Consider the following 24,935-nt stretch of genomic DNA (forward strand, 5'->3'; position numbering starts at 1 on the left):
GAAGATTGAGTTACTTCTAACTGATAATTCTTTTGAATGCACATAGGTAAATATTTATACTCAAAGTGCAGACAGATTCACACAGTGGACAGTGTGGACAAGATTTCTTCTGTTTGAGGTTGCCAGGAATGTGTGCATGAAAGACAATGACTCTAGAGCTGTATCACTTGCAAATTTAACTTCCAAATTCAAATGCAGGTTCTTGGCAAAAAGAGAGAGAGAGAGAAAGAGAAACCCCTTCTCCTACCAACAAGACCTTGGCCTCTGTGCACCAGGGAAAGGAGGCCATAAAAGAAGTCCAAAGGAAAAACGGGGGGAGAAGAAGGAAATTGTGGGTGGAATTATGCCTGTAATTTTGATTGTCTGTTGTGACTCACTGACAGTTGTATGAATCTGGGTTTAATTGCCTTCACGTGGGCATCTTCACACTGGCCCACGGAAGAGGGGAAGGGTCTTAACTCAGTATTGATTGCTAGAGTAGTGAACTCCTTGGGTAAATGTAAAGGAACAATCAACCTTAACCAAGACCAGCTGGGTTGTGACATGTCCCAGAGCAATCAGTGAGCGAGATGCCTGGGACAGAGTTGATGGTAGGGACCAACTTGGCCTGGCCAGGGCAGGGTCAGGATTGAGTCTTCAGCTGGTGGAAGGTTGTTGATAGGTAGGGAAGGATGGGGTGGCAGAGAATCAGGCACCCAGCAAAAATTGGACTTGGGTCTTTACTCAGGCTCCCTCCATGCCTAATCTGTGGGCCTTACCACGGACACTCACAGTCCATAAACTGATCAGCTGAGAAGGATGCAGGGCTTTCACTCTTCTGGTGTTCATTCGTTCAGAAAACGGTTCCTGAGGGGCGCCTGGGTGGCTCAGTCAGTTAAGCATCCAACCCTTGGTTTCAGCTCAGGTCATGATCTCACGGTTTCATGAGTTTGAGCCCCGTGTCAGGCTCTGTACCAACAGTGCAGAGCCTGCTTGGGATTCTCTCTCTCCCTCCCTCTCTGACCCTTCCCTGCTTGCACACGTGCCCCTCTCTCTTTCTCCAAATAAATCATATTTAAAATCTTAAAAGAAGAAAAGAGAAAGAAAACAGTTCTTGAGTGAAATTCCCTGCCAGGCACAGACAAAATCCCAAAGAGGTAGGGGAAGCCAGGCAGAGACTCCTGTCATCCCTTTGCTTCCCCTCCCAGTTCCTTCAGTTGGGGAGAGGGGGCAGAGAAAACAGCTGCCCCACCCTTCAGGAGCGGCATTAAAACTGCCCTAAGTTTTTCCATTACCACTGGAGCTGCTGTGCCCTCCAGAACCCTTCCCTGAGGAGAGAAGGGACTACCTCCTAGGCGGGCTGAAACTGGGGACTAGCCAGAAGCTGCAGGGGTCAGGAGGGGGCAGGAGAAGGGCTTGGGTGTGAACAGGGGTGGTGAGGAGGACCTTGCAAGCAAAGGCCTGGGTGGGTGCCTCTGGCTTCAGAGAGAGCAGGCGAGAGCCCCTGGCTTGCCCCACAGAAGACCAGCTGGCCAGGGGCCTGGAGTCCTACAGGAAGCTCCATCCAGCTGCCATCTGTGGACACCTGAATGCTCCTGAAACTGCTGGCACTTACAAGTCTGACTGTCTGGTCAATCACCTATATATCAAAGACCACATCAAGTCCTTTTATCTGGAAGGGAAATCTTTACAACTAAGCAAACCTGCAGATCTATAGACTATTTCTGGAAGGGCATGTAGGAAGCTAGTGGTGACTCTTACTTGGTGTTAGGGGAAATGGAGGCTTTATGTTCCACATGACTCTCTACAATTCTGCCTGAACCATTTTTCGTGTTCATGACTACTGTTATGTATCTAAAGTTGTGGTTTTTTTAATGTTTATTTAATTTTAAGAGAGAGACAGAGTGAGGACAGGGGAAGGGCAGAGAGAGAGGGAGACACAGAATCCAAAGCAGGCTTCAGTCTCTGAGCTGTCAGCCCAGAGCCTAATGTGGGGCTCGAACTCACGACCCACAAGATCATGACTTAAGCCAAAGTCAGGCACTTAACTGACTGAGCCACCCAGGCACCCTTGTACGTAAAGTTTAAGTAGGAAAAGAGCAGCCTGAAGATTGGAGTCTTTTGGATATAGCAAATTAGGTCATCTGTTTTAGTCTCTGAATTTATGGTTAAGGCCTGGGGATTTTAATGATTTTCCTCTTTTTTACTCCACCAAACCTTCCCTAGGTTCTTCCCGCAAAGAGATCACAAAGCACTGGGAATGGCTGGAAAATAACTTACTCCAGACGCTGTCCATCTTTGACAATGAGGAAGATATCACCACCTTCGTCAAGGGCAAGATACACGTAAGGTTCAACTTCCACCACTGGCTCCTGCTCCTGCTCTGGGTTGGCAGGTTCACCTGTATCATCTTATTTAACCTCCAAACAGTGTGGTTAGGTCTTCTCTCTGTTTACTAGAAATGGAAGGCAGTGTTCACTCCTGTTCTCTCAGTCTTGATAGGGGCATTTGAACTTGCCACACAGGTCCCTGCTTCTCCCGGCCAGCTGCAGGAGTCTGACCAAGCTTAGCTGGGAGTTTCCATTCCCCACAAAGGAGCAGCTCTCATGGCCAATGCCTTGGCCACCGTAATAGGAAGAAGATGGAAGTGATAGAATAGTTGGAGGCATGTCTCATTTACAAAACGAACACTACTTAAAAATGTGTGCACCCTCTGACCCAGTGATTCCCTTCCTTGGAATTTACCATATGGTGTCGTCATACGTGCAGAATAACACATACTCTGCAGCACTGTCAGCAGAAAGACTGGAAACGGCACCTTCCAGCCTATGGTAGGAGGGGAAGCAGCTGCTATCTGTTCTGCAAAATGAGAGCGGTACTTCTCGCTAGCGTAGCATTTATGGAGTACCGTACTGAGCGCTTTATGTCAGGGGACTGGTTAGGTCATATATGTTATACTTAGTGGAATATGCATAAAAACTGATGCAATGATAGTTGGGTTGTTTCCTCTTCCAGGGGGACAGTTAACACTGTAAGGAACATCTACCTAAGCGCATGCTCATGTGTGTCTTCTTTTTGTTCAGTTATTTTGCCTTCAGTTAGATTTCTTGGGGGTTCTTACTGAGTCAAAGTTTCGCGGTGCATAGTTGCTTTGAGCAGGCCCTGTGACTTCTTTATGCCAAAACTTTCCAGACCTGGGCAGATGACACCAGTAGTTCCTCGGCTCTTCCTCGTGTGCTTTGGGGTTCAGAGTAAGACCTGCATTGCCTTTCTAGCTGCATGAAGAAAGGCAAGGAGGGCAGAGGCAAGTCTCTATTCTCCTAATGAGCAAGCTGGGCAATAATAGTAATAGTAATAATAATAATAATAATAATGACTGGCTCAGTCGGTAGAGCACCCGACTCTTGATCCCTTGGGGATGTGAGTTCAAGCTCTACATTGTGAGTGGAGCTTAACTTAATAATAATAACGGAGGCACCTGGGTGGCTCTTGTTGGCTAAGCATCCAGCTCTTGGTTTCATCTCAGATCATGATCTCTCAGCTTTGTGGGTTTGAGCCCTGTATTGGACTCTGTGCTGGCAGTGCAGAGCCTGCTTGGGATTCTCTCTCTCCCTCCCTGTCTCTCTGCCCCTTCCCAACTCATGCTATCTCTGTATCTCTCAAAAGTAAATAAATAAGCTTAAAAATAAGAATATTGATGATGATGAAGCAGCAACATTATTAAATGTTTCCTCCATGCCAGACCCAAACAAACTAACCAACAAAACAGAACAAAATTTCTCAATGACTCATGGGTTAAAGAAGAAATGCATATTAAAAAATATTTAGAACTCGGGTGCCTGGGTGGCTCAGCCGATTAAGCATCAGATTCTTCATCTCAGCTCAGGTCTTGATCTCAGAGTGGTGAGTTCAGGCCCCCACACTGGACTTCACACTGGGTATGGAGCCTACTTAAGAAATTTTTTAAAAAAGAAAATACTTAGAACTGAATGATTGTCAAAATACTACTGCATATCCGAATTTCTGGACTGCAGCAAAAACAGTACACAGAACATCTGAAGCCTTAAATCTTATGAGAAGAAAAAGAAAAGGTGGAAACTAATGAGTCAGGCATCCAGTTCAGTAAGTTAGCATTTCTGACTCCAGAAATCAGGAAATTTGAAGGAAATCACAAAGGGCAGAAGTTAACTGCATAGGAAACAAAGGAACAATGCAGAAAGGCAACACTTCCTGAAAACCAGCTAAGACATAAACCTGTGGCAAAAGGGATCCAGGACCAAAGCTAGAAACCTCAAATAAGCAATGAAAAGAATGAAATATGAGAACCATCTATAAAAAAGCAGAGTTGGTTTTTTTTATTTTTTGTAATGTTTGTTTTTTTTTTTTTTTTAATTTTTTTTTTCAACGTTTATTTATTTTTGGGACAGAGAGAGACAGAGCATGAACGGGGGAGGGGCAGAGAGAGAGGGAGACACAGAATCGGAAACAGGCTCCAGGCTCTGAGCCATCAGCCCAGAGCCCAACGCGGGGCTCGAACTCACGGACCACGAGATCGTGACCTGGCTGAAGTCGGACGCTTAACCGACTGCGCCACCCAGGCGCCCCTGTAATGTTTATTTTTAAGAGAGAGACAGCACGAGTAGGGGAGCAGCACACACACACACACACACACACACACACACACACACACACACACAATCTAAAGTAGGCTCTAGGCTCTGAGCTGTCAGCACAGAGCCCAATGCAGTCTTGAACTCACAAATCATGAGGTCATGACCTGAGCCAAAGTTGGACACTCAACCGACTGAGCCATCCAGGTGCCCCTAAAAAAGCAGAGTTTTAAAAAGGAGAGAGAAATGCCCTAAAAAACTTTAAGCCAACCAATTCAGGAGTTTAGGGGTGTCTGGGTAGCTCAGTCAGTTGAGTGTCTGACTCTTGGTTTCAGCTCAGGTCATGATCCCAGGGTCATGGGATTGAGCCCCCCCCCCCCCCCCCCATATCGGGCTCTGCACTGCAGCACCAAGCCTGCTTGGGATTCTCCCCCTCCCTGTTCCCGTGCACGTGCACACATGCGACGCTCTCTCTCTCTCTCAAAAAATAAAAAAAGAAGAAGAAATGTTTATTTTTAAAGTCACTACTTCAAGCCAGCCATGCTACAAGTATTATTAGCTTAAGGAGTTGAGGGCATCTGCCTGGGGTCTGTCTGTCCAACCGTGTGCCCCAGCCTTGCCCACTGGGCCTCCCATGCTTGTGGCCCTGGGGCCAGTGAACGAGAGTCCTGGGTCCCACTGCTTGGGTTCCCTGGGGCCACAGAAACCCCTGGGCAGGCCAGGAGTCAGTTCCCTTGTCCTCCTCCAGGGCATCATCGCAGAAGAGAACAAGAACCTGCAGCCCCAGGGAGATGAGGACCCCGGAAAGTTCAAGGAGGCCGAGCTGAAAATGCGGAAGCAGTTCGGGATGCCGGAGGGGGAGAAGTTGGTCAACTACTACTCCTGCAGCTACTGGAAAGGTCGCGTGCCCCGGCAGGGCTGGCTCTACCTGACCGTCAACCACCTGTGCTTCTACTCGTTCCTGCTGGGGAAGGAAGGTGAGTGCGGCAGGCAGGCCCGTCATCCTCAGCTTCTCTCCCCACTGCCTCCCCACCCCAGAAAACTCACCACCTCTCCAGACCGCTCGGGTTCCTGAGTGCCTTCCTTCCTCTCGGCCCCCAGATACTCTGTCCCCACACACACACCAGAGGATCTCCCCGAAACCCAGTGCACCTCACCGGCTCTCGGTAGGGAGGCCCAGACTCGAGCTAGGTCTGCACCTGGCTCTTGGGGGCTCCGCATCCCACCTCCATCCATCGACGTGGTTCCTCACAGAGTGACTGCACGAGGGCTCCCTTCTCTCCTTTAAGTGGAATATCCAAGGGCACCTGCCATCCCTGAGTGGCTCTGGGTTATGGGGTGCCTTGTTGCTGCAGGACCCTCCCTGCCTCCGGACACAAGGCTGGCGCCCTCTGCTACTACATTACCCCAGGAAAGAGCTCCCAGGGCTTCAGCCCTCCTGAGCCCAGCAAGGCCTTGTCCCACCAGGCACACATCTGACACACCCTTCCACCTGCCCTTCTTCCCTCTCCACCCCGCCCCTCCCACCTCCTCACCAGGCAGGGGTCAATGTCCCCTGTCAGCACACTCCCACTAGGTGGGCTTCTCTGGACCAGGGTCTCAGCTCACTTCCCATGTTCATCTGTGTTACCCTTCAATCATTTGTGGGACACATAGTCACCCCAGATATTCTTGGGGCCGGTCCCTCCATGTGGATCACATGTCCCAGCACAACCAGGCTCAGGCATGGGGGACACACAGTCAGTGATTCCCTGGGGAGCGGCTGTCCCAGTGGGTGCACGTGCTGCCCAGCCCTCCGGCCCGTCTGACCCACTGGTGTATCTGTCCTGCGGGCATGCAGTGAGCCTGGTGGTGCAATGGGTAGACGTCACAAGGCTGGAGAAGAATGCCACACTGCTCTTCCCCGAGAGCATCCGTGTGGACACCCGGGACCAGGAGCTCTTCTTTTCCATGTTCCTGAATATCGGTGAGACCTTCAAGCTCATGGAGCAGCTGGCCAACCTGGCCATGCGGCAGCTGCTGGACAGTGAGGGCTTCCTGGAGGACAAGGCACTGCCCCGGCCTTCCCGGCCACACAGGAACATCTCGGCTCTGAAGCGGTGAGTGGCCCTCTGAGGTGGGAGGGACCCGCCCCCTTCTCGGGGTGTATTTGGGACAGGAGGACACCATGAGGTCCACAGAGGTGCCATCCAAAAATAGCTACTACTAACCACAAAGAGTTACTTCTCAAAGCCCTGTGAGGTGGAGGGGCTCGTATGCTGGCGATTGGTAGACAGTAATGATGGCTGGCCCTCCTCCCCGGAGCACTACCGTTGTGTTCCTCAATTGTAGCTGCGAACCCGCACGACTGGCCGGGAGCTCAGGGGTTCCCGGATTCATACCCGTGTACCAAGACCTCATCCCCGCCTGGCTGTTTCCTGGGTTGCCCCCAGAGACCATGGCCTTGGCCCAGACCGTGAGGTACACCTTCAGGACCAGCATGTCCATCCAAGGATGTCACTCTCCATATGTGAGTGATGGGGTTGCTGCTGGAACCTTCCAGAAAGGAAACAAGCAGGGCCAGGACTTGACACTGTCCATCAGGGTATGCCTGCCAGGCCTTGCTCAGGCTGCTGGCAGCCCCCTCTCCCCCGGGGGGCTGAGGAGAAAGATATTTCCAAGGAAAGAGCCACCAAAGGGGCCAGGACCAGGGTGCCAGGCAGCCACTTCTCATGGCCATCAGATAAGTGAGCATACCCTTGCATTCATCAACAGGGCATCTTGGGGAGTCCTTCTCTGGGTGTTTGGCTGGGGCTGGTGTTCCCTGGCAGAAGTAGCAGCCTTGGGGCAGAGGCATGCAGGGCAGGTGTGGGGAACCCCCGGGCACTGGGGCCCTGTCCATCCTCAGCACTGAGCAAGCAACGTGTGAAGCCCTGTCAAGCTGTGGCTGTCCTCCAGAGCCCTTGCGGCCCAAAGGCACACTGTTTGCTACATACATGTCCTCTGCTGGTCATGCAGATGTCTCCCGTGGTACATGGCCATCTGCTGTGTGTGTTTTATTGAATTCCAAGGTCCCTGGGGCATGACCCCAAAGAGCCCAATCCCGTGTGGAAACCAAGGCTCTGAGGTCCCCTTGCGGGCATATCGTGTCCTCACTCTTATCTCCTTTCCTCCCACCCCACCTTGGTTTCCCAGAGACCTGGATGCCCGAGCCAAGAACGAGTGCTACCGGGCCACGTTCCGGCTGCCCAGGGACGAGCGCCTGGATGGCCACACAGGCTGTACGCTGTGGACCCCGTTCAACAAACTGCACATCCCTGGCCAGATGTTCATCTCCAGCAACTACATCTGCTTTGCCAGCAAAGAGGAGGACGCATGCCACCTCATCATACCCCTCCGGGAGGTGAGCCCCCAGTGCCATGCCAGCTCCACGACATCTGGTGGCGGGCCTGCGGAGGGTACAGAGCAAGTCAGCAACTTCCCTGAGCCCCTGCACTGGGGCCAGGCCCCTCCAGCTGCCAGGTTCCCTCAGGGATCCCCTTGACTGCTGGGGAGCAGGGTGGGGTTTGGCATGCCAGAAGCACTCACACTGGGACATGAGGTAACTTCAGGAAAGTCCTGTGCCTCTCCAGTCAAATCCCAGTGGTGTCTAGCAGGTGAGTGTCCCCAAGTCCTGCCTTCCTGGCTCTGCAGTTGGACTTGAGCAAAGTCCTGTCTTGGCTGGGCTTGGAGGACTCTGGACCCTCACCAGCCCCACCATGTCACTCTTGGAGGCCATCTCACTGTTCCTCTCCCAACACTTGCCTTGGCTGTGACTCTGGCTCCAGCAGAGCTGGAAGTCCACTGTCACCTGTCAGGGATGGGGGCAGCTCTCACCTGTCACAGATAAGGGTCAGCTTTCACCTGTCAGGGACGGGACAGCTCTCACCTGTCGGAAGTGTTTTTTCTCAGGTCTCTTAGGCTTCCACAGGGACCTTGAAGGCAAGGCCATTTGTTCTGTGCTGCTGTGAAGGGTGTAGAAAGTGAGGGAGAGGGCCCCTGCCCAGATGGAAAGCACTGACCCCACAGTCACAGCAGGTTCCCAGGCCTCCTCTTCCTCATGGCCCAGCAGAACAGGCGGGCTGTTCAACTCTATGAAGCCCAGTAAGGTTCTTCAGTTATAACCCAAATCACAGTATCTTGATTTTATTAAAAACCCTGCATTTGTACAATGCACTCAAACTGTAGGTGCAGCTATGAGCAGGGGTGGGGGGTTCTATGTGCTGCCTCGTTTCCCCAAGGGAAGTCAGAGGCAAAGGACTCAAAAGAGCCACAGACCCAGAAGCTCAAGGCTCAGGTAGCCCCTAACCCCATGTTCCCTTTTTGCACTGGGCCCGTGAGTCTATCCTGGGCACTGTGCTGACCTGGCCCTGAGACCTGGGGTGGGTGCAGAGGTCTCCTTAGGCCTCAGCTCTATTTCTCCTGATGATCCTACCTTTTTTTTCTTTTTTAAGTTTTACTTTTTATTTTGAAAGAGAGAAACAGAATCCCAAGCAGGTTCCACTCTGTCAGTGCAGAGCCTGAGGTGGGCCTCAAACTCATGAGCTATGAAATCATGACCTGAGCCGAAACCGAGAATTGGTCTATTAACTGAGCCACCCAGACACCCCTGATCCTGCCATTTCTGATGGCAGAGAGCTCTGGCTGAGGCGGGGGCAGACTGTCTGGGGCTCTTGGGATGGGACTGGCCCCACAGCTAGTCTGGACAGACCCAGCCTGGTGCTAATGATCCTCCTTGCACCCACCAGGGCACTTCACAGGGCCTTCCACTCAGAGCATGCTGTGTGCCCACACCCAGTAGGCTCTTGACTCTGCACCCACCCTCCAAACATGCTCTCCCTGTTGCAGCCATGGGAAGCAGCATTCTGTCTGTCCGTCCGTCTGCTCAGCTCAGAAGCAGGAGCCGTCCTTGCTCCTGACTGGCCTTGTTCCCGCATCCCAACCATAGCACGTCCCTTCCTCTCCACAGCCACCTCCTCAGGAGGGTGCTGCCTGCACTGAACCCCATTAGTCCCCTCCTCCCACAGCATGTCAGTGCCCTGCCCCGGCTCGTCCAGCATCTCCTGTGATTAGAAGAGTCCCCAGCTGCCTGCTGTGACCTGTGGACCTTTAGTGAACCATTCACTCCTTTTTAGGTCTTAGCTTACATGCATACAGATGTGCTCACACACACAAACACACACTCATATGCATCTGCACACATACTTATCCACATATACACACACCATACACACACCCACATGCATCTGCACATATACCACACACACGCACATGCTCACACACATCTTGCACACATGTAGATACATGTACACATTACCACCCCTATATGCATTCATGCACATACCTACACATACATACATACATAAATACACACCATAACACGTGTGCACTCCTATACGTACATTTGCACACATACATACACATGCACACATAATACACACTCACACATCCCTCTCGTCCTCACTCTTGCCCCAGCTTCTCCAGCCTTTCCTTGTTTGTCAAGCTGGTCCCATCCCTTCCTCAGGGTGTTCGCTGGGAATTCTGCCCTGATGTCTGCCCCAGTTCCTCCCCTGGCTCTACCAGTTCTCAACCTCAGTTGCTACCTCCCTGTACCTCCCTGGAGGTGCCTTCGGCATGAAGCAGCCTGATGGAGTCCTAGCTCATCCTTTGGTCCCTACTCACCTGTGAGAACTATGCTTCACCTACATGTCCGTAGTCCAGCCCCTGGGCTGCAGGCTCTGCAGAGGCATCCCTTCAAAGTCCTTTTTGCACCTTCCACACCTGTGATGCTCTGTCCACACGCCTCAAGGTCAGAGCTGGACCCAGAACACACTGTCAGTAAGTGCAAGCAGGGCCACTCACTGTGCTTTAGAGTAAGAGAGTAACTGGACATCTTTGGGAAATCAAATGGACCAGCAGCTGGGCTGAGCACCTTTCATTCTGCATCATCATTCTCATGACAGCCCTGCAAGGCTGATACGCTCGCGTCCGCATCAACTGGGGGAAACGAGGCTTAGATGTGCACGTAACTTGCTCAGAGTCACATGTTAGCAAGCAGCAGAGTCCACATATGGATGCAGTGGGGCCCAGAGAGTTCCCCGACCCCTCACAGCACCCTGGCCAGGAGAGAACTATGTGAGGCCGCTGTGTCTCAGACGTACAAAACTGTTCAGCTTTCTGTCCCAAGACACAGATGCCTAATAGGTTGGGGTTTGTTTGTTTTTTTTTGCCTTCTCAGGTGACTATTGTTGAAAAAGCTGACAGCTCCAGTGTCCTGCCCAGTCCTCTGTCCATTAGCACCAAGAGCAAAATGACCTTCTTGTTCGCCAACCTGAAAGACCGTGATTTTTTAGTTCAGAGGATCTCTGACTTCCTCCAGAAGATGCCATCCAAGCAGCCGGGCGGCAGTGGAGTGGGAAGAAAAGCCAGCACTGTGGAGCCGGCCCCAGAGGTAAGAGGGCCCCTTGGGAGCCGTGAGGTGGGGATCGGGGCCAGGGCCAGGACCTCCATGCTGGAGTCTGATCTTATGGTGCCTGTTGTGGCCTCAGGTGGGGAGGGCACCCTCTGGGTGCAGGATGGAGAGCCTAATCTAGCACCCATCCCGGTATCCCAGCCACACACTGCCTGACCTCACAGGCCTCTCTGCACCCCACCACACCCCGCAGTCCTCTGAGCCTCACCTGTCTGCGCCAAGTCCCATTCCACATAAGAAACCTTCCCTGGCTTGACCAGCCAACCTCATTTCCATCCGTGAGGAACTTTTGCTACACTATCAAGGCCTATCCAGCATGGGTTTATTTACTGGTATTTCTTCTGTCAATCTTTCAGGGATTTTTACAGGGAGAGACCTCCTTTTCATCTATTTTTATTTTTTTAAGCTTATTTATTTTGAGAGAGATTGCGAGTGGGGGAGAGGCAGAGAGTGGGGGAAATAGAGAATCCCAAGCAGGTGCCATGCTGTCAGCACAGAGCATGATGTGGGGCTCAAACTCACAAACCATGAGATCATGACCTGAGCCAAAATCAAGAGTCAGGTGCTTAACCAACTGAGCCACCCAGGTGCCCAAGGCCTCCTTTTTAAAGACTTACCTTCAATATCATTATTACACCAACAAAATTAACAATAATTCCTTAATATCAAAGACAGTTGAGGGGCGCCTGGGTTGCTCAGTTGGTTGAGTGTCCCAACTTCGGCTCAGGTCATGATCTCACGGTCCGTGGGGTCAGGCCCCATATCAGGCTCACTGCTGTCAGTGCAGAGCCTGCTTCGGATCCTCTGTCCCCGTCTCTCTCTCTCTGGCACTCTCTTGAAAATAAATAAACATAAAAAAAAAAACAAAGACAGTTGAACCTTGAACAATGCAAAGGTTAGGGGCATCGACCCCTCACACAGTCAGAAATCCACATATAACCTTTGACTCCTCAAAAACTTAACTACTAACAGCCTATTGTTGACTGGATGCCTTACAAATAACATAAACAGTTGATTAACATATGCTTTGTATGTTATCTATATATGTATTATATACTGCATTTTTACAATAACGTAAGAGAAAAGAAAGTGTCATTAAGATCATAAGGAGGGGCGCCTGGCTGGCCCAGTTGTTGGAGCATGCAATTTGATCTCGGGGTTGTGAGTTTGAGCCCCACGCTGGGATAGAGATTATTTAAAAGTAAAACCTTTAAAAAAAAAAAAAAAAAGAGGAAGACGAGGAGGATCATAAGGAAAGGAGAATACATTTACAATACTGTATTTATCCAAAAGATCCGTGTGTGAGTGAGGCCGTGCAGTTGGAACTCGTGTTGCTCAGTGGTCAACTGCATTTGTATTCACGTTTCCCCAAACTTTTTACTATTCGATCGTTTGCGTTGAAGTACAGATAGGTCACATGCGATCAATTGATACGTCTCTTAAATTCCTTTTTATCTGTAGACTTCTGCTCTCTCATTTTTCTTGCAGTGTTTTGTTGAAGGAATTGGGTCATTTGTGCTTTTCCTGATGTGTCCCTTTGTCCCCTATTTTCTGTCAGTTGGTAGTTGGATAGTGAGATCCAGATCAGATTCAGGTTCAGTTGTTTGTGTGTTTAGGGGGCAGATCTACTTGTACATGGGGTGATTGAGGAGCTACATACTTCCACCAAGAGCTATATTAATACCTGGTCATTGTGTTATGTGCCATTATCAGTCACTGCCGAGCCCTGTATAGATCTGGTAACTCATCAGGGATTGCAAGATGGTGGCACTCTACTACTACCATTCCTTCTGTTTATTAGCTGGAATACTTCCATATTGAGAGGAGCCCCCTCATCAACTACCTAGTTACCTGAGGCACAGTTCGCATAGGAAAGGCAGAGTAAACCTTGTAGCCTTCCTTTTTTTTATTCACCAGTTTTTCAAATGATGAGTCAGTTCCCTAGCATCCTCCAGATGTGATCATGTCATTTGTTATGTCTATTTTGTAGTGTAATTATGAACTTACAGATTTGGGCGCCTTGATATGTTTCAATCCATGACAGTTATTATCCTCAGTCCATCTGTGACCAGAGAGAGCCCACTGAGGTTCGCATTTGCGCCCTTTTGACACAACCCTGGTCATTTTTGCCTGCTTCCTGGTATGACAAGATGTGTGTGCTGTGGGTCAATCTGAGTTTGTGAAAACACTTCAAGACTAGAAGAGTCCATATAAAAATCCACATATTTGGCTTCTCTGGAAAAATCTGCGGCCCTGGTGTGACAGCGCTCACATTCCCACCAGGTAGCATTGGAGCCAAGAGGTAGCACGTGGCCTTCAGCTCCCTAGAGCCCCCACCTGGTCTGGCCCACAGAGACCTTTAAATTTTCCACCCCTGTAATCAATGCTCAGTAAGTTATTAAGCAGGTAAGGAATGGATGGGAAGGGGCCAGACAGAACCTGTTCATTAGAAACATTCAGAAAGGTTTCTTAGAGGAAGTTGGGCTTGATCTGGGATTTCAAGGGAAGACTAAGTTTAGGTTGAGTGGAAAGGGACATGAGCAAGCATGTTGAGCTGCCTTCATGAGGCCCAGCACCACAAAGGACAGGGCTGCCGGGCCAGAGTAAGCACAGGCCCCTGGCCCCTTCTAAATGGTCATCATTCACCCAACACATTTTTATTGCATTTCCATCAGGTGCCAGGTGCTATTCTATGCACTGGGAATAGAGCAGTGAACAGATTAGACAGAGTTCATATTCTAGTGAGAAAAACAGACAATAAGCAAACAAAGGAGGGGCTCCAATCACATGGCATTTAAGCAGAAGCTTGAAAGAAGGGAACAAGCCATGAAGTATCTGGGGAAAGAGTGTTGGAGGCAGAGGACATAGCAGGTGCAAAGACCCGGAAGTGGGATTGAGCTTGGCACAGGCTACAGAGACAAGCAAAGACCAGTGTGGAAAGTGAGGTTAGAGAGGAGGCAGGAAGCCAGAGCATGGAAGCCTGTAGACCTTGTAAGCACGTTAGCATTGACTCAGTAATACAGGAAGCTGTCAGCACGTTCTGACCAGAGGAGCGACACAATCTGTGCATGCTTTCACAGAACTACTGTGGCGCCTTGTGTTGGGAACAGGTTAGAGGTGCAGCTCCTCAGTACAGAAGCCATACGTGGCTCTTGAGCCCTTAAAATGCGGCTAGTCCATATCCAAACGTGCCATGAGCATAAACTAGACACCCGAGGTTGAAGATTTGCAGTGAAAAGAGATCTCAGTAACCTTTTCTATGAATTCTGTGTTGGAATAATCATATATTGGCTATATTGGATCAAATAAAATATGTTGCTAACACTTATCTCACCAATTTCTCTCACACTTTTTAATATGGCTCCTAGACTGTGTTAAATTACCCACGCTGCTCTCATTCTGTGTCTCCTGGACAGTGCTGGACTAGAGAGTGGCGAAAACAGAAGCGGAGTTGGAAGGCTGTTACAGTAGTCAGGACGTGGGACAATAGAGCCATGGTCGAGGGAGGTAGCAGTGGAGCTGGTAAGAGGTGGTCAAATTCAGGGTGTACTTTTTTGTTTTTCAATTGTGGTAAAAGACACATCACCTAAAAATCACCATGTTAACCATTTTTTTAAAAAAATTTTTAATGTTTATTTTTGAGAGAGAGAGCACAAGCCAGGGAGGGGCAGAGAGAGAGGGAGACACAAAATCCAAAGCAAACTCCAGACTCCAAGCTGTCCACACAGAGCCTGACATGGGGCTTGAACTTGTGAACTGTGAGATCATGACCTGAGCCAAAGTTGGCCACTTAACTGACTGAGCCACCCTGGCACCCCTTACCCATTTTTTTAAGTTTATTTATTTATTTTGAGAGAGACAAAGATAGTGTGAGTGGGGGAGGGGCAGAGAGAGGGGGAGACAAAGAATCCCAATCAGGCTCCAAGCTGTCACTGCAGAACCTGACTTGGGGCTTGAACTCATGAACTGTGAGATCATGACCTGAGCTGAAGTTGGACGTTTAACTGATTGAGACATCCAGGCACCCCACCACCTTAACCATTTTTAAGTGTACAGTTCAGTGGTGTGAAGTACATTCACATCTTGTGTAACCATCACCACCACCCCCATCTGTCCATCAACTCTTTCCGTCTTGCAGAACTGAAACACTCACTCCCTATCCCCCTTCCCTGCCACCTCTGGGAACCAACACTCCCCTTTCTGTTCCTACGAACTTGACTGCCCAAGGTGCGTCTTATAAGAGTTCCTTTTGTGACTGGCTGATCTTATTAATATAATGTCCTCAAGGTTCATCCTCATGGTAGCACAAGTCAGAATTTCCTTTCTCTTTAAGGCTGAATAATATCCCATTGTATGTTTATACCATGGTTGCTTAGCCATTCATCTTTTGATGGACACTTGGTTTCCTTCCACCCTTTGGCTATTGTGTAATGCTGCTGTGAATGTGGGTATGCAAATATTTCTTCAAGACCCTGCTTTCAGTTCATACGGATATACCCAGAAGTTGAATTGCTGGGAAGAAGTCAATGGGTAATTCAGTGTTTAATGTTTTGAGGACTTGCCATACCTTTTTCCACAATGACTCTACCATTTTACATTCCCACCAGCAATGCCCAAGGGCTCCAGTTTCTCCCCATCCATGCCAATGCTTGTTATTTTCTGAGTTTTCTAATGGATGTGAAGTGGTATCTCATTGAACTTTGGGTTTGCATTTCCCCAGTGATTAGTGATACTGAGCATCTTTTCATGTCTTACTGGCCATTTGTTTAGCCTCTATGAAAAATGTCTATTCAAGCCCTTCTTCACCTTTTTTAAAATTGGTTGTTTGTAGTCAAGTTAGAGAAGTTATCTATATATTCTGCATATTGACCCATCAGATACATAATTTGCAAACATTTTCTCTCATTCCATGGGTTGTTTTCTCATTTTGATTATTACGCCTTTTGATACACAGAAGTTCTAAATTTTCATGTAGTCCAGTTTATCTATTTTTCATTTATTTCTTGCACTTTTGATGTCATATCCAAAAAATAATTGCCAATCCAATGTCATGAAGCTTTCTCTGTGTTTTGTTCTAAGAGTTTTTTGGCTTAGCTCTTGCATTTAGGTCTGTGCTCCAGTTTTTAGTGAATTTTCATGTATGGTGTGAGGTAAGGGTCCAGCTTCATCATTTTGCATGTGAATATCCAGTTCTCAGCACCATTTGCAATAAAAACTTAACCTGTTCCCCTTGAACAGTCTTGGCACCCTTGTCACACATCATTTGACCATATATTCGAGGGTTCAGTTCTGGGCTTTCAGTTCTGTTCCATTAATCTATATGTCTTTATGCCAGTACCACATTGTTTTAACTATTGCTTTATAGTAATTTTTTTAATGTTTATTTATTTTGAAAGAGAGGATGCAGAAGCAGAGCAAGCGGGAAAGAGAGGATCCCAAGCAGGCTCTGCACTGTCAACACAGAGCCTGACCCGAGGCTCCATCCCACAACTGTGAGATCATGACCTGAGCCAATATCAAGAGTCAGATGCTTAACCAAGTGAGCTACCCAGGTGCCCCTGCTTTATAGTAAATTTTTCAATCAGGAAGTATGAAACCTCCAACTTCATTTTCTTTGGCTATTGTTATGGCTTTTTGTGGTCCTGCCCTTGAGATTCCATATGGATTTTAATAGATTTTTTTTTCTGCATAAAAGTCATTGGGGGAGGGTGGCACCTGGGTGGCTCAGTCGGTTAAGCGGCCGACTTCGGCTCAGGTCATAATCTTGCGGTTTGTGGGTTTGAGCCCCACGTTGGGCTCTGTGCTGACAGCTCAGAGCCTGGAGCCTGCTTCAGATTCTGTGTCTCTGTCGCTCTCTGCCCTTTCCCTGCTTGCGCTCTGTCTCTCTCTGTCTCTCAAAAAATGAATAAAAACCTTTAAAAAAAATTAAAAATTAAAAAAAAAAGTCATTGGGGTTTTGATGAGGACTGCACTGAATCTGTAGATCACTTTGGGGAGTATTGACATCTTAATCTTATTTCCCCTAATCCACGACTACAAAATGTCTTTGTTTATTTTATGCCTTCTTTAATTTCTTTCAGCAAGATTTTGTAGTTTTCAGCCAACAAGTCTTTCACCTCCTTGACTAGGTTTATCCCTAAGCACTTTATCCTTTTCCATGTTGTCAGAAATGGAATTGTTTTCTTGATTTCCTTTTTGGATTGTTCAGTGTTTGTATATCACATACGTTTTGGAAGTAGATCTGAGGTTAAACTTTTGGGTTGGATACTGGGTATGGGAGAAAGAGGGGGGGTTACAAAGAAATGATGCTGTAGCGTTGACTGTGCAGCTTAGAGAATAAAGCCACCATTTAAGGACCTGGGGAAGATGCAGGAAGATCAAAATTATAAGAATTCAGTTTAGGGTGTATGAAGTGTGACGTCAAGCATAATGAACACTAAGAACGGACTACTGAAGAGAACAGAGGTCATAGTGGCCTTGACGAGAGTTGCTCAGTGGAAAGACAGGAAGAAAAGCCTGACTGGAGTGGCCTTTAACTGGCACAAGGTGGCAGGAGCAGGGTCACTTCTAAATCTTACCAAGTTTCCTCAGGAAAAGGCCCAGACCAACTTTAAGAGTGGAAGTTTTGTTTTCAACAAAAGCAGGTGGAAGGGTTAGCTACAAGTAGATGGGGTCAAACCACCAACGGTAGCATTATTCTAACTGGATATAGAGTCAGCGGCTGTGCTAAGGCAGTAAAGGATCTGAAACACCAATGATAACTCCCAAGAAGAAAGAGCCCTCCCTCAGACCTGGGACAGAGCAGGGCAGGAACCCAGGGGGTAAAACAGAGAGAAGCCGCTGACAGTAGCGGAGATGGATCAGGAAGTCCTAAAGGGAGAGGGCTCCACAGAGAGGTACAGCAGAAGATGGACCCCACTAACGGCTCAGTGCAGAAAGCTACTCGGACCCACATCTCCCTGACATATATGACATCCTCCTGAAAGTGCAGAAGAATCTATATCATTTAAACACAAGCAACAGAAGATTGTGATTGCATTCCATACAAAGGTATAATTGGGGGGGAAATGAACCAAATAACCTTCCACAGACAATGAAAACACATCAGAACAGTATCCCTCCAAGGCAGATGAAAACTGTACCCTAATATTTCAAAATGATCTAAAAAGAATTAGAGGGGCGCCTGGGTGGCTCAGTCGGTTAGGCGTCTGACTTCGGCTCAGGTCATGATCTCATGGTCCGTGACTTCGAGCCCTGCGTCGGGCTCTGTGCTGACAGCTCAGAGCCTGGAGCCCGTTTCAGATTCTGTGTCTCCCTCTGTCTCTGCCCCTCCCCTATTCATGCTCTGTCTCTCTCTGTCTCAAAAATAAATAAACGTTAAAAAAAATTTTTTTTAAAGAATTAGAAATGACAGAAACTACTGAAGAATGGTATAAATAGAACTTTTAGAAAGCTCAGAAACAAAGTGACCAGTCAAAAGAAAAGAGAGTTGACAAGAGTCAGAAAAGAATTAGAAAAAAACTACAGAAATATTTCAGAAATAAGTGTCACATACAAAAAGACAGGGGTGCCTGGGTGGCTCAGTTAAGTGTCTGACTCTTGAGCTCAGCTCAGGTCTTGATCTTAGGGTCATGAGTTCAAGCCCTGCATCAGGCTCCATGCTGGGTGTGGAGCCTACTTAAAAAAAAGAAAGGAAGCATAAGAGACTCTTAAAAACTGAGAACAAACTGAGGGTTGATGGGGGGTGGGAGGGAGGGGAGGGTGGGTGATGGGTATTGAGGAGGGCACCTTTTGGGATGAGCACTAGGTGTTGTATGGAAACCAATTTGACAATAAATTTCATATATTGAAAAAATAAAAAAATAAATAAAATTTAAAAAATAAAAAAGAAAGGAAGAAAAATAAGTATTGCACAAGGAGAACACAACAATGAATAGATATCAAAGGATAAGGGAGGGTTGGGGGTCAGAGGAGGGCAAAACAAGTGAAGAAAGAGAAAAAAATAGCCAAAAGCCATAGTATAGAAGTCAGGCAAAGAAGATCCAACTTATGTTTAATGTAGGTCCCTGGAACTGAAAACCAAAGAGCATAGATAAAATAACAACTGATAGAAACTACCAGTCACGAAAACTTTTCTGAGTATAAAAAGACTTGAACATGCACAGTGGAAGGGCCTGTTGTACGACTGGGAAAACCAGTACAGAATAGCCAATAATTGTTACAGAACATGGTAAAAACTAAAGATTTGAGGGGCACGTGGGTGGCGCAGTCAGTTAAGCTCCTGACTTTGGCTCAGGTCTTCGTGTCATGGCTCATGAGTTAAAACCCTACGTCAGGCTCTGTGCGGACAGCTCAGAGCCTGGAGCCCGCTTCAGATTCTGTGTCTCCCCCTCTCTCTGCTGTTACCCTGTGCGCGTGCGCTCTCTCTCTCTCTCTCTCTCTCTCTCAAAAATAAATAAACATTAATAAAAAATAAAGATTTGAAAAAATTGGGAGGACAACCAATCCAAAAAGACCAAGTCATTTATGAAAGAATAAAATCAGACTGGGATCAGACTTTTATTTCTTTTTTTAATGTTTATCTATTTATTTTGAGAGAAAGAAAAAAAGCGTGAGCAGGGGGGGGGGGCAGTGGCAGAAAGAGAGAGAGAGAGAGAGAGAGAGAGAGAGAGAATCCCAAGCAGGCTTCTCACTCTCAGTGCAGAGCACGATGCAGGGCTTGATCTCACGAACCGTAAAATCATGACCTGAGCCAAAATCAAAAGTCGAAGGATGCTTAACTGACTGAGCCACCCAGGTGCCCCTGGGATCAGACTTTCAGATAACATTTTATACAAACAGTAACACCTCTAAGATATACAATTTTGAATAAAAATTATGCCTCACAGATTTTCTATCTGGCAAACTGAGGTTCAGGCAGTAAGTAAAGAATATGTAGGAATTTAAGAAATATACCAGCTCTTGAAGAATCTAATTAAGAACAGTGTTCAGACAACCCAGAGACGTTTGGAGAAGCTTTGACTGAAGGTCTGGTGGGCACGTTGAATGTATTTGTAGAAACCAGACTAGCAAATGAGAATGAAATTGACAGACACTGTGTACATTTTCTATGCTCTGACAAGAAACAGTACAATGAAAACATAAGGTAAGAAGGCCTGGAAAGCAGAAAAAGCTCATTGCTTGCCTCGTTAACTAAGAGTGAAAGTAAATCACTGTATGTTGGCAGTGAAAGAGAGGAGGGAGGGGAGGGGAGGAAAGGGGTACTCACTAATTTCAGTATTGCCCATAGCAGGGAGTCAACAGGGTCTAGAAAGAAAGGACCAGGGTACTAGATAAAGATATTATTATAAAGGTGGGTATTAGAACATAAAGGCACACTTTCTAGGAAAAAAAAAAAAAAAAAAAAAAAACTTGAGGGGGAAAGGATACAGTGAGTTTAAACAACTCTTTTGAGAATTTTGTATAAAAGTCAGCCAAGAATAAGAGGTCACTTTTCAGTTGGAGCATAACACATATACTCTAAAAAGCGCACAGATTATAAGTGATAGCTCAGTGAACACAACGTGTGAGCACCACCCAGTTGAGGCACATAGGAGGGTCTGTGGGGCCAGCTCTGGCTACATCCAGTTGCCTAGAGGAAGGTCCTGGAGGTGGAGGGGTGAGATTCGGAGCCAGAATGGAGGGGGCCAGACCTGGCCTGCCTGCGAGGCCACACGTGCAGGAAGGCTGGCTGGTAGGCGTGGCTGTAATGGACTTCAGATTGCTCCTCGCTCAGTTAAACAGGAGGCCAGAGGTTTGAGATTTGATTCAGCAGGAAGTGAGGCGGGCAGGTGGCTCCTGAGATTTGCACTGGAATGTGTGAGGTGGTCAGCTGCAGGAAGGGGAGGGACTAGTCTAGGAAAATGCAGGACTCCCAGGCATCACGGCCTGTGAGCTCACTGTGGCTCTGGTGACTGTCACACAGGACGGTCATTGACAAGACCACATCCTTGAGTCCGTCTCTTTTTCTGGCACTGAGAGTTTGATCCTCTGAGGTGCTCTGTGGCCTGCAAGTCCATTCGCAGTCCTGGTCCCTTTGGGGAACCTCAGGCAGGAAGCAGAGTCTCTATATTAGAGCTCTGTTGGTCTGGACTGGGGTTGCGCCCTGTGGTTTGAGTGATTTGTCATGAAAGTTTATTTCTGAATTTCTTTTTATTTTTTTAAGTTTATTTATTTTGAGACAGAGCACAAGTGGGGGAGAGAGAGGAAGAGAGAGAGAATCCCAAGCAGGCTCTGTGCTGCGATGTGGAGCTCAAACCCACGAAGCTGTGAGATCATGACCTGAGCTGAAACCACGAGTCACACACTTAACCAGCTGAGCCACCCAGGTGCCCCTATTTCTGAATTCCTGAAATCAGCCAGGGGCAGAAGGATGCACTGTGGATGGGAACCTAGCAGAGTTCTCTTCTTTTTTTTTTTTTTTTTTTTTTTTCCTTTTTTCCGTCTTTATTAAAAACAGCACCTCTGGGGTAAAATTAACATACAACATGCCATATATATCCAAAGAGTACAGTTTGGTGAGTTTAACATGTATTCCTTGTGAAACCATCACCACAGCCAAGAAGAGGGTTTTCTTACAGGGAACACAGAGACAGTGAGGTACTGCAGGAAGCCATCCAGCACCCCTGCCACTTGGTGGATGGGACCATGGCAGGGGGGTCACAGACAACAGGACCCAGACTGGAGCATGACACACAGAGGAGGAGCTTACTGGCTCACAAGCCAAGAAGTCCATGCAGTCAGCCGCCTATCCCCAGAGAGGCCTCTCCCCATTGGACTGGGCTTTCTGCCAAGAGGGCAGTGTTCCCAGGTGGTGTATAGACCAGGATGCTGGCAGCAGCCCTGCATCCTCCTTGGCTCCTCCTGACATTCCCTGTGGTCACCACAGCATTTCCTTGGTGGCGCCTGGGTGATGCAGTGCCTTCAACACACCCTGAGCCCAGGGGCAGGAAATGCTGATTAGTTCAGGGCCATCACCCCAGTTCTTGGTGGAGCCCATTGGGTGTGGGGCCCAGAGGGAAGAGAGATGTGCCCCCCACATGCTGGGGTGCCTGGGTGGTTCAGTTGGTTAAGTGTCCAACTTCAGCTCAGGTCATGATCTCAGGGTTCGTGGGTTCGAGCCCCGCATTGGACTCTGTGCTAACAGCTCGGAGTCTGGAACCTGCTTCAGATTCTGTGTCTCCCTCTGTCTCTGCCCCTCCCCAACTCATGCTCTATCTGTCTCTTTCTCTCTCAAAAATGAATAAACATTTAAAAAAAAAAATTTTAATGGGAGCTGCTACTGGCAAGAGGGGAGCCAGTGACATGTGTCCACCTAAGAGCAGTGTTGTTCCCACCAGCAGGTGCTCAGGGAGGAAGCTGAGGGGAGAATAGACAGAATGGGCGCCAACTCTGGACCACCTGACCCCCTGGGCCAGGGGACAAGATAAGCACAGGCCATTACATCAAGCTCACCTGGAATTCAGGTCCCTGCAGGCTGAACAGTGGACAAGCAGGGGGCAGATGTCAGGTGTCACCTGCACTGTGCCCGAAGGGTCACAGCTGCCGGTGCTTCCCTGAGGAGATAGGTTTGCCTGGGGAGGGGTTCCAGAAAACCAGGGGAAGAGCTCTGAAGGTTAGGGTTCTCCTGCAGACCTTCATCCCCGATGCCTCCCTTGCCTGCTGCCAGCCCCACATTGCCCTCCACCCTGGGACGTTCCCAGAACCACACCAGGGTCCATTTCTCTTGCCCTTTGGCTCTCTGTGCAGTGGGAAAGTGGATTGCCAGGCTCCTACATGAAGGAGGCCGTCTTATAACATAAGGCCCTGTTCCTGGTTAGCCCCTGTGGGGGGTGTACCCCATGACAGAGATCGGGACTCCTCCTCACACACACCCAGTCCTAGTGTGCTGGAAGCCACTGTATACCGGTGAGGAGAACCCAGCCTCAAGCTGGCATAGGTGTCCAGAGCAAAGAGGTGGTGTGGCCACTGAAGACTGCACCACATGCTAAACATGTGGACCAGAGGAAGACAGAAGCAGGGAGCTTTGGGGGCAATAACCAGCCCTCCAGAAGCCCCTTCTTCTTTGAGGGGACCTTGAGGGCACAGTGGACAGGTCGCCTGAGGGAGAGAGGACAGGAGAGGGCTCCTTCCCTCAATTGGCAGTCATCAAGGACACGCGCAGAAGGGATGGCCTCAATCAGGACTCTGGCGATCTGGAAAGGGCAGGCCGGGCCATCAGGTCAGGACTGTGCTGGCCGACCTGGCCCCAGTGTCACCCTGCCTCTGCTCCACTTTCCCTGTATGACACCTCGCCTGGGCTCCATGGGACCCACTGCACTTTCTGGACAGTCCCAGCGTGAGCTGATCCCTGTGACCAGGGGCTGTGTGCTCAAACGTCGGGCAGCACTACTACGGCCGCCATCTGGGGACAATCTGGGCAGATGTACTTGCCCCTTCAGCAGGGTCTATACCCCAGAGGCTGGAATGAGGAAGGTGCCCCAGGGAGCAACGAGCACCACCAACCAGGCCCTTGAGGGGCACACAGGGGCTCCGGGCCCTGACCTCAGAGAAGGCCTGGCAGCATGGGCCTTAGGACCCTTCCCCTAAGAGATCAGCCACTGTGAAAGGGCTTGGTGAAGGGAGGACAGTTTAGATGTCCTGCTGGGCCACAGCATGGCCTCCTGCTCGGCCAGACCTGGTGCTTCTCTGCCCATACTTACCACCCACCTCAGTCCAGCAGCCAGCACTTGTGACTGACGTGCAAGTCAGAGGCCCCACAAGGGGCTCACTCACCGGGTGCCTTCCCTTCTGTGTTGTGTTTTTCAGCCTTGCCCAGCTCCTCCAAAGGCGTCAGATCAGCTCACCAGCCCCTCCACACCCCTTGGTGGCCGCCAAAGCTCCAGTGTGCAGGATGCACCGACCTCTTCCCAGGGTCTGCTCAAACTCTTCCAGAGAAATTCGCCCATGGAGGACCTGGGGGCCAAGGGGGTGAGCCAGAGCATGGACTCCACTGCCATGTGGGACCCAGGCCTGGGAGGAGGCCAGGGACATCCTGCCTAACCCAAGGGGCACAGCCGGTCACCACAGTCTCTAGGCCTCTGCAGGGAGGTTCATTTCCCTGATGCCTGCGGCTGGTGCTGTGCCAAGCCCAGCCTGGGCCCCTCGGCATTTTTATCAGGAGCCCTTGTAAATCTTCATTCTAGATGGAGGAGGGCCCAACACCTGCACCTCAGCCCCCGGCTGACTGGTGCTCACAGACCCCGTCTGCTTCTCCCCCAGGCTAAGGAGAAGATGAAAGAGGAGTCGTGGAACATTCACTTCTTTGAGTACGGGCGTGGTATGTGCATGTACCGCACGGCCAGAACGCGGGAGCTGGTGCTGAAAGGCATCCCCGAGAGCCTCCGGGGAGAGCTGTGGCTCCTCTTCTCTGGTGAGCTGCCCCAGCTTCGGCCCGGATCCTCGGGGGCCCCTGCACGAGAGCTCCACTGAGTCAGCCAGGCAGAAACGGCCAGCCCTTTACAAGGCCGAAAGGGGGCTCTCGTCTGTGAGGGGCCCATGTCAGGAGAGCCACCGTGGGGAGCAGACACCAAGGACAGGGTGCCGTCTCCCGGCTCGTACCTTCCCACTTGCAGTGAGAGGCAGGTCCCCTGAGGCCTCCTTTCCTTGGGACAGGCCCTGACAGCATACACTCTCCTTGGCCACTTGGACAGTTTCATGAGAATGCTTTTTAAACTCTGGTGGGGACAACCCCTCCCAGGAGCAGTCACAAGGGAACCTTTGTCTCACCCCTCTTAACGGACCCCAGAGTTCCACTTCTCTTCTGTGGTGCATTGACA

At 49.2% G+C, this 24,935-nt stretch overlaps 1 protein-coding gene across 2 annotated transcripts in view; it reads left to right on the plus strand.

Annotated features, from left to right (window-relative positions):
• The window catches only part of TBC1D9B (TBC1 domain family member 9B), a 47,455-nt gene that overhangs the window by 7,542 nt on the left and 14,978 nt on the right, over positions 1-24,935 (plus strand). For both annotated transcript variants that reach the window (XM_045484629.1, XM_045484618.1), the window contains exons 3-9: positions 2,206-2,324; positions 5,338-5,566; positions 6,430-6,688; positions 7,764-7,971; positions 10,846-11,058; positions 23,926-24,087; positions 24,379-24,529. In XM_045484629.1, coding sequence (XP_045340585.1) covers positions 2,206-2,324; positions 5,338-5,566; positions 6,430-6,688; positions 7,764-7,971; positions 10,846-11,058; positions 23,926-24,087; positions 24,379-24,529 — 1,341 coding nt within the window. The remainder of the gene's footprint in view (positions 1-2,205; positions 2,325-5,337; positions 5,567-6,429; positions 6,689-7,763; positions 7,972-10,845; positions 11,059-23,925; positions 24,088-24,378; positions 24,530-24,935) is intronic.

The sequence above is a fragment of the Leopardus geoffroyi genome, chromosome A1 (assembly GCF_018350155.1).
Source record: "Leopardus geoffroyi isolate Oge1 chromosome A1, O.geoffroyi_Oge1_pat1.0, whole genome shotgun sequence".
Taxonomy (NCBI): domain Eukaryota; kingdom Metazoa; phylum Chordata; class Mammalia; order Carnivora; family Felidae; genus Leopardus; species Leopardus geoffroyi.